General features: G+C 39.0%; 1 protein-coding gene across 1 annotated transcript in view; it reads left to right on the top strand.

The window, feature by feature from the left end:
* The first annotated feature begins 250 nt into the window (after positions 1 to 250).
* Positions 251 to 9,994, top strand: part of LOC149249229 (uncharacterized) — a 194,239-nt gene continuing 184,495 nt past the window's right edge. Inside the window, exons 1-3 of the mRNA XM_089452400.1 lie at positions 251 to 264; positions 727 to 843; positions 938 to 1,022. Of these exons, the coding sequence (XP_089308526.1) occupies positions 251 to 264; positions 727 to 843; positions 938 to 1,022 (216 nt within the window). The remainder of the gene's footprint in view (positions 265 to 726; positions 844 to 937; positions 1,023 to 9,994) is intronic.

Below are 9,994 nucleotides of genomic sequence, written 5' to 3'. Positions count from 1 at the left end.
TTCTCGAACTTGGCAGTAAACTCTCTCATTTGAGTTTCTGCAGAAGCTGCTACATGCTTTCACTGCTGCTTCCCTTTACTCTTCTTGTTATTCAGATTTTGTGATGCATAATTACTGTGCTTATGAGAAATAAAGCACTTGATTTTACTTAAGTCCTTTTTTGGCCGCAAGTTTGGCTTCTCACTCTTCCCCTTACCCTTGTTGGGTCCTTTACTCTTCTAAATGATTCAATTGGGTGGACAAGGCCACCATGCAGTGTGAAAGGTAGTCATCAGTTACAAATCCCATGTAAGTCTTCAGCAAAGTCATCTTCCTTGGATTTTGTGCCTTTCCCCACCATGCCCATATACCAGATCCTTTGAGTTTTGATTGAGGAATTATCCTGAGAAGTAGGTCCTCCAACAACATCACAGATGCCAAAGTACCTTAAATCCCACAGACTTGAGAGCAGAATTTTAATTTGGTGATATTTTAATTATCATTGGTGTGTGTCTTGAAGATGGAAATTTGTGATTTTCAATCTGTTTGTTTCTAAAAGTTTGCCACCTGTTTGAGGAGATTTTACAAACCATTGTGTAGCGTTATACTTGGCCTATTTTCAATTCGCAGCTAGGAAGTCATAAAGTTACGATTTCTACAATTATCTTGTATGGTATCACTGCAGTGACTGAGAATAGTTTCCAGATTGGTTTTTTAATTCATATTGCTGTTTTTTATTTATTTCAGGTTGGAAGAAGAATCATTGAAGCATTATTCTGCTAAGTACTGCCCTTTAGTACCACCTCCCAGGTCTACCATTGCTGCTGCTTTCAGCCCTGATGGAAGCATCCTTGCCTCTACACAGTGAGATCTATTCCTTTAAAAGTTTCATATAAAAGTTTCTTGTTTGCCTTGGTCGAGACTATTGTAGTACTTGAACATGGTTTCCTGTTTACAGTGGTGATCACACGGTGAAAATAATATGTTATGAGACTGGGACTTGCTTAAAGGTGTTGAGTGGACACCGGCGAACTCCTTGGGTTGTATGTCTCATTGGCTTTCCCTTGTGCTTCATTTACATTTTTTGGACAAGAACTATAGTTTTACAAGTAATTGAGCAAATCATTTGTTGTCTCTATGAGTGGTGAATGAAAGGTCTTATCTGTAGTTTTATACAGTGCAATTTCCAGAAAAGTTTTTTTAATTCAGGTGTATTGAAATCTTTAAGCATCAAGAGTATTCTCAGAGTGTAGCTTGCAACATAAGAGAATCAAATTGATTATACTTCATTGATTGTAATTGATGATGAGAAGTCTGGTGTGCTGGAAGCCTGGAACTGTCATATATGGTGGGCATAAACAGTATAGAATACGTGATTTTGTCTCGTATCATCTGACTTTTGACACTACTATGGACTTTTCTTTAATGCCACCTGTTACAACATAATCTAGCACTCCAAAATGATGTAAAGTTCGAAGCATGAAGGGGCTGTTTTTGTAAACTATGGAAGGCTACCCACTGTCACCACAATAGCACTTTCTCACACTTCTGGTTGCCTCCTCTCCAACTCAAAGGGGACTTCCTAAAGATAATATTGCCTAGATTAATTTAACAATTGAGCAATTAGATCAACCACAACATGTGTGCACAAATGTTAATGCTTAAATATAACCATAGTCCTCCTCCAAAAATTATAGTAAACTAATGCTTACCTGTGTTGAGCTTATTCATCTTAGGCTACTCTAACTTAGGATGCAAAAAGAGGGTAAGTGAAGTCCAATAGCCAATGCAACCATCCAAGCATCATTTCAAACCCATGAAATCTACTCTTGTATTTGGTGACGATCCAAAACAAAGTTTACATTGAAAATAAGGCCTATATATTCTGGAATTTCAAGTACATCATGGTTGCAAAATAAATTTACATTACATACATGCTAGCCTAAGTTACCAGGATTTGGATACGGATCCGGATCCAGATCTGCTAGATTTTTGAAAATCAAGGATCCGGATACGGCAAGGATACGTCAAGTACAAAAAATATAATAATATTTGTTAAATTTATAAATCAAATCTATTTATAAATCACAACATTTAGAACTGAAATCATTAGATATATTATAAATATGAAGACTAAAACACTGAAATTGAGCAGGGTGTGGCCGACAAACTCGTGGAATAATGCAAGCAGGGACCACTTCATCATATTAACCACCAAACGAAACCTAAAATCTAAAAATCGCATTGCAATTAGGTTGAAATCCGTGGCAGGGTCAGATTTCCTTGTGGGATCCGTTTCCTCAACACGGGATCCTATGCAGGATCTGTTTCCAGCAAATTGCAATCCGCCACGTGGCCGTTTCCTGCATGGATCCAAGTGGATCCAGATCGGATCCTAGACCCCCCTGTGCCGGATCCGGTAACTTAGATGCTAGCCAATACAAAAGTCTGAAATAGGATAGCTTGTTTCAGTACATTCTAACTCAATCCAATGTTGAAGAGGGGTGAACTATAGTTTGGAAAATGTATATGGTAGCAGAATATTGGCAAGTCAATTTGACTTTAAGTGTTATTGATCAACATATTGGCAAGTCAATTTGACTTTAAGTGTACTCTCTTTCTCTTTCTTTGCTGAACATTCGATAATTATAATAAGAATTGATCAAGGGTTTTCCCCTTCTTGGGGTTTTTCCCTGGCTTGAACCAATTTTGTGTCCTCTTGTCTTGGCTTGTCTTCTACATGTATGGTTTATGTTCTTTCTTCAGTTATAATGGTTAATGTGATTACAAAAGGAAAATAAATGGATTGGTAATTGGGCTAATGTTGAGATAACTGTCCTAAGCAAAGAACATGTTAAAAATTAACATGGTATCAGAGCTGAGGTGAGGACAAGCCCAAGCAAGAAGGAATGCAATCACTAAGAAGCTCGTTGATAAGTCTCCATGGCCTCCTTTCTCTTCAAAATTCAAGGCTTCATCAAAAGGCAGAAGCATATCCAGGATCAAGCTCCTTGTGGCATTAAATCAAGCTATGTTTAACATGTAAAAGCATGACTAATTCTCTTTATTTCTGGCTGAGTTTGGAGACACGTCTGTGCAGAAGATAGGGCCTAGCCACTGTGATACCTTGTTTGAAGAGTTACAGTACTTGTTTTGGATAACTTGATCATTAGGAATATAGCTGGAGTAAGATAGCGCAAGAGATGTTTTGATCTGAGGCACTTCACATGATTCTAATAACTCTAAAATTTTCCAGAAAACTTGTACTGTTATTACTGTAATTTCGCATGGAATAGATCTCATTGTCACAAAATTTTTGCTATGCTTACATGCCAGGGGTCTTGCTCTCACTTTGCATCTCTATCTCAACACAATATCCATGTGTTATGTGGCATCATACAGTTGGCAAAATGCCTCCGAAAATGCTTACATCTCAGATGTATGGTCTTGCACATCTTGTCACTGTTTGGCACCTTGTATGGTTCTGCACCCATCTCATCTCTTTTGGCTCATCACATCTGTAATTTCAAATCCTCTGCACATTGGCACAAAAATATGAAGGTATGTAAATATGACTGGACCATATGTATTTAAGTCATGGCAATCATCTCAACCGAGTAAAGTTGATCCACATTGTTAGCATGTTATAGATACTCTAAGCCATTATTGTACTATATATATTGACATGGCCTCTGCAGTACGTGTGGTTTCTTGTCCCTCTACAGTATAGAATACTATTGGTATGGCATCATATTTGTAGGCAGTGTAATATTCATACATGTAGTCAGCATTAGAAGAAGTGTTGATATATGTATGGCACCCAGAGGCAATTATGGTATTGTGACAAACAGTCTTGTATGGAAATTCTGATAATGAGACTTGTTCACAATCAAAGTTGTGACCAAATCAAAAGAGAAGAACTCTTGTTGATCCCAGTGAAGTGACATCAGTCGTTGACTTTAATATGCATCATTTTCAAGGCTCAATTTGTCACTATAATGAAGTATCGAAAAGGCACAAATATCTGTTTTTTTGTTTTGTTTTGTTTCTCTGAGCTACTCTGGTATGTACACCTAAGTTTTATGAAGGAACTGTCCTAGAGTTGTATGGCATACATGACCTTTCTATCAGCATCTTAGAAGAAAGGAAATTATTTTGTTCTTAGAAAAGAACAGTCTCCAAGAGAATTGAAACCCTGATTTAAAATCATCCTTGTCATAGAAAGGATATTTTTTAGCATGAATGTTACCTGATCGTAAGGGCCAAAATTCTCTCCAAAAGTCTGATCATAACCCAGAAAAAGAAGGAGCCGAGACTCCTATATGATCATTAGATCTATCATCTCATGAGTGGTTTTTAAGAAAGCTAATCTCCTTGCTATCAGTCTTGGACCGCAGCATTAGAATATTCGCTGACCTGAGACAGTATGAGTAGCTGGATCCATGATAAATACCTCCAGCATTATCGTGATCAACACATATATGTATACTCTCAACTTGAATCAATTAAGCTGACCTGGGGAATCATTATTTGCAATGGCAATATCTATATTAAAACTTTTTGTTACATTGGAATGGAGGAAATCTACAGGCATCAAGGACATTTGACATTTCACATCAACATTTATCCTCTTTCAGTTTTGAACTCCCTCAACAGTGACTTACCTTGGAGCCCTACAGTAGCATCATTAAAGAAGCAGTCTTAAAGGTATATAATCCTTTTTTGTTGTTGATTACTGTGATTCAGAAGTACAGATCTGTGTTGCAAAGGCCGAGATCCTTTGTATCTTATGCAGTATCAACTGACCAAGAGGGAGTTGGTGCTTTGATTTGACCTGTTGTCTTTTGTAGAAAGATCAAGCCTCAGCAAAGAAAGGACTTCGGTGAAGATGACCTTGAAAAGAGTGTTGCTTAATCTCTTATGACATTTATACCTAGATCTCTGCTAAGGAGACATGTTGAAACACCATTCAAAATCCAAATTGTTACAAAAGTTAATTTATATTATACTCAGCTAAGGCCTGTCTGCATTGGTTTAAATGATCCAAAGACTACATCAACTGGTTGATGATCTCAAGAGCTACAGATGTTTCACTGTAGAATGTGCCATCCTATGTTATAGTATGCCATCTGAGGTTATTTTGAGAATAACTATAGTTACCGGTCATTATCGAAATGCTACAGAAAACTGGAATCTACACTGCTGAGATTATTTATAGGAACTATGGTTATAGGTGAAGATATGATCAGTTAATAGTTGGAGTCTGGACAATGATGTTATCTAGAATAAGGGTATGAATACATTAGCTCACCAAGACCCTTTACTAGATGTAGAATATGCTATAGTTGTAATCAGCATGCTGTGCCTCATTGAAAATGTGCCTTGCTGAGGATCTACATATTAAAACTGGTCTGTGATAAGTCCAAGGATGTTTTACTATAACTTACAGCAAGCAAAGTTTACACTGAATCCATTTTAGTACTCAGATGTTACAACATAGCCCGGATAATTGACTAAATCTCTGTCTAGAACATCAGGATTGGAATGATTCTTGAAGAAAAGGCAAAAGCCCAGATCTTGAGAAAGGTTTGAAGACTCCCTGATTTCTTACCTCAAAAGAATAGGACCATAATAGGATCCTCTCATGCATTGTTTAATTTCTAATGTGTATATCTAAGGATGAAGCTCCCTTGAAGCTACCCTTCGGGATTTGAAGAAAATAAGAAACTAATGATTTAATATTAGTCTCAAAGGGAGTTGTCTGTTGAATCTTCCTTGCAAGTATAGCAAGGACATTCTGTTTATGGAAGAGCACTGCCAGAATTGTGGCTTATCTACAAAGTGGATGGATTTCATGATAAGCAGGCTGCCAGATGAACACTTTGCACTATGGAAAGACAAGCTTGGGTTTGTGGTCTCCTTGAGTAAGAGGGAGTAAGAACAATTAAATATTTTTCTCCAATAGATATGTAAGAAACAGAGGATTGCTGAGTGCTGCTAAAGATCTTTGCTAATAAGTCTGTTGAGTGGAGCTATTGAGGCTTCCATTGACGATTTGGTCAGCAATATCATTAATTTTCAGAAAGAAGCCTGGCTTTATCCCCTATATGAAGAGATCTTTTGTTAAGATGCAACATTGAGCTCTGGGAGCTCCTGAAGGCTTGGGGTACTTATTGAGCTTTGAGCGACCATAGGGTGAGTGGTCCACCTTCCCCTAATTGATGCTCTGTGTACAGGGTGAGTTGTTCACCTTCCCTTGTGATACCTCATAGTGGTTGACATGTGTGTAGGGTGAGTGGTTCACTTTCCCCTACAATTGCGGACACATGTATGTAGGGTGAGTGGTTCACCTTCCTGTACTGATGATGACATATGCATAGGATGAGTGGTTCACCTTCTCCTGCGGATACCCCAGTGAGAGATGCATTCAAGCATCTACATGTGGACATGTCGGTGGGACATGGTTCACCCTTTCCCCACATGTAGGATGCTCATTCCCTATGATTGATGGTTGACATGTCGGTGGGACGTGGTTCATCCTTTCCCCACGAGTAGGATCCTTCCTACGATTGATTGGTTGGCATGCATGTAGGATGTGGTTCATCCTTTCCCTACTCTTGGTGGTTTGCATGCGTGTAGGATGTGGTTTATCCTTTCCCTATGTGTGGTTGTGACATGTTTGTAGGATGTGGTTTCTCCTTTCCCTACATGTGGTTATGACATGTGTTTGTAGGATGTGGTTTCTCCTTTCCCTACGTGTGGTTGTGAGCAAGATGTGATATATTCTTTCCCTGCTAGTGTTTCTGCATCATCCTACCCATGTAGTCCGGGACACATGGGAAGTACCTCTCATCTGGCCAATGAGTTGGGAAAAGTGGATAGGGACCATAGCACTATCGATGGATGCATTGTGTACTGCCATACTCCCTATGTCTAGGATGCATGATGTTCAATTCACTTGATCATTTTGGACCAAGTTTGATTGAGGTTCTACCTTGGATTGATTTTTGTCAGTGGAGAGTGGTAAGGTCTTGTGACTCACTCTCAATCGATTCTTCTTCAATATTCATATCAGTGTTCAGTAGAGCAGAGATGAGATGAGATTAAGAGATGGTACATGATGATAGGATGGCATGATAATAAATGGATTGGTAGTGGAATTCTCCCTAGTTGAGAGGGAGTGTTAAAATTGGCAACTAGGGCCAAATTCCACTCTGGGCAAGTCTTTTGAAGAAGATAAGTATGGCATTGAATTCCTCTTTTCGGGAGGACCAAAATCGAACTAAAGATTGTCAAATTTGGAAAAGGAGAAATGGGTTTTTGAATTTATGTTCTTTCACATGTAAATTATCAAGGTCAACCTCACCTATATGTCGGCTCATCAATCCCAATAGTCACGTCCCTTCAACCCCATCGACTAGTATATATAGAGGTGCTTCCAACCTCATTTCACACATCAAAAGTTCAAAACCATGTCTAAGTTAGCCGATCTCAAAAGGAGGACGAAGGAGCATTTTGTTTTGGGCTTTCTCTTCTGTCACAAGGCCAAGAATCTTCTATTGAGTAGGCTGTAGGGCTTCAGGGTAAGTCTAGGTTAGTTTTATTTGGAACAAGAAAACCCTTCCCTACATCAGGCCGAGAATCTCAAGCAGAAGACCGAGACATTTGGAAGCATGTCTGAACTAGATCGATGGGTATTTAAGGCTGTTTTGGACAGTATTCATCTTTCCTTGTTGGCCTTAGACCTTCTATGGAGTATGGCAGGTTCAAACCTCAGTTGAATGGAAGAAAATGTGAAAATTTCTGAATCTAACAATTCAGAAACCCCTACTGCAATATTTGGTTTATTATCTCCTACTTGTTCTTTACATTAACAAGTTATTTAATAATATAAACATCGAAATAAACACAATTGCAACCTTCACAAATATACAGATCAACAACTGAAATAAATTGAGACAACACAAGGGACACCGTTATTTTTGGACAATCGTCCCTGGAAAAACCCAATGCGGGAAAACCAGTGCAACATATATGAGGGTTTTATTATTAAGCAGATTTCTGAATACAACTAGGGTGCCAGAAATGGCTCACCCTTCAAAGAATATCCTTGGCAATAATACCTCTATTCGGAGACGGATATTCCGACTGATCATCAACCGCATGAACAATCCCACAGTGACTCCAGTTGTTCCTTGTGCTGGACAGCGAAAGATGCTCCACGCACTCCTCTGGAACTACGTCACCCTCTTCGGAACTGCGTCACCCTCTCTAGCTCTGCGTCAGCCAATCAACTCTTAGTCTGTCCCACTGAATCACCTCAGCGCAGCCTCTGAAGTTTTCTGTGTCCTCTGTGTCAGCCACTACAGCCTTTGCATCAGCTTCTTTGGCCCTTTGCGTCCTCTGCGCTGGCCTCCTTAACCTCTGCGTCAACCCTTGTTGCCTCTGCGTCAACCCTCCTAGGCTTTGTGCTGCCTCTTCCGACACTCTGCTGCCTCTCTGATATGTATTCTTCAGCCTCTCGCTGCAACTAATCACTCACTCGATTTCCTCAGCAAACCTTGCCCTATAAAATCGAATTCTTGATCTCTCTTGGTGTATCTCCAACTGACTCTCAAGCCTCCTCATATACTTTTCCTATTGACGATTCAACGGTCGAGATTAAGTCCCTAATCAACGGCTAAGATTAGATCTGGCTTGATCCTCGTCTCTTAGAACTTTCTCACCCATTTTATATTAATACACATTAATAGTTTAGTTTTCCTAAGTTTATACTTAGGAACCCCATTAAAAATATTAATTATTTTAATATCTCTTCATCTGGGTGGAATTTCTCCAAGCGATTTTTGGGTCTTGGAGATCTCATGTGCCTTAACCTCTCCACCAATTTTCATGGCTAGAGCACATTTGATGCTACCAAAAATCAACAGAAAAGAGGCTAATCTATTAGCCTGGCCTAAGCCGTTTTCACTGCTAAGAAGATCAAATGGTTTCGAGGTTAATATCGTGAGTTTGCTACTGTAGGTTAGGGAAGATGTATTCCCTAGCCAGATCTTCATTCAGTCCATAATCAATCTACTTTGGGTTCCTTATCTTCAGCCAAAGAAGCTGCATATATGTATCCAGGATTGAGCTGTTTTTGAAGTCCGTTATGTGGCTGCATATATGTATCCAGGATTGAGCTGTTTTTGAAGTCCGTTATGTGGCTGCATAATCTATTATGGACCACTGGTTAGATCAAGAGGCAGAAGTGTAGAATTGATTGGGTTATTTCCTTGACATCTAGACAGTGGTATTGATCAACATAGTGGCAAGCCAATTTGACTTTAAGTGTACTCTCTTTCTCTTTCTCTGTTGAACATTCGATAATTATAATAAGAAGAATTGATCAAGGGTTTTCCCCTTCTTGGAGTTTTTCCCTGGCTTGAGCCAATTTTGTATCCTCTTGTCTTGGCTTGTCTTCTACATGTATGGTTTATGTTCCTTCTTCAGTTATAATGCTTAATGTGATTACAAAAGGAAAAGAAATGGATTGGTAATTGGGCTTATATTGAAATAACTGTACTAAGCAAAGAACATGTTAAAAATTAACAAGGCTCAACCGTAAATCATACAAGATCATCATGAGATGGCGATAGTCAAAACTATCAAGGAGGTGTAGAAATTTTCTATGCTGGTAGCCCGCCCCGTTTCTATGAACAAACTTGGTCTTGCTTCAGTTCTTGTGTGACTAGTAAAGGATGCTTGCCATGAAGTGTAAGATATAGACTGCCCAAAATACTGAAACTTCCCACAGTCAACAAACCTTCCTTAGATGATATTGATGTTCTTCAGAATAAGGGCCGAGATGGCCTAAGAAAAATTAACCATTCTCAATGATATGCTTGAAGAGGTGGACAAAATAACCACACAGATATGTAGAACCCAACAAAACCCTTTTCAAGGATAAACAGAAAAGAAACAACCCAGAAAGACTTCAAATATTTCAACTCTTGCTTAGATATGCCTTGCAAAC

The sequence above is a fragment of the Pinus tabuliformis genome, chromosome 7, assembly GCF_031772625.1.
Source record: "Pinus tabuliformis cultivar Carrire ecotype Pingquan chromosome 7, CPIR1, whole genome shotgun sequence".
In the NCBI taxonomy this organism is placed as follows: Eukaryota; Viridiplantae; Streptophyta; class Pinopsida; order Pinales; family Pinaceae; genus Pinus; species Pinus tabuliformis.
Note: the sequence above shows the minus strand (reverse complement) of the source record. Positions and strands in the feature narration are given on the sequence as shown.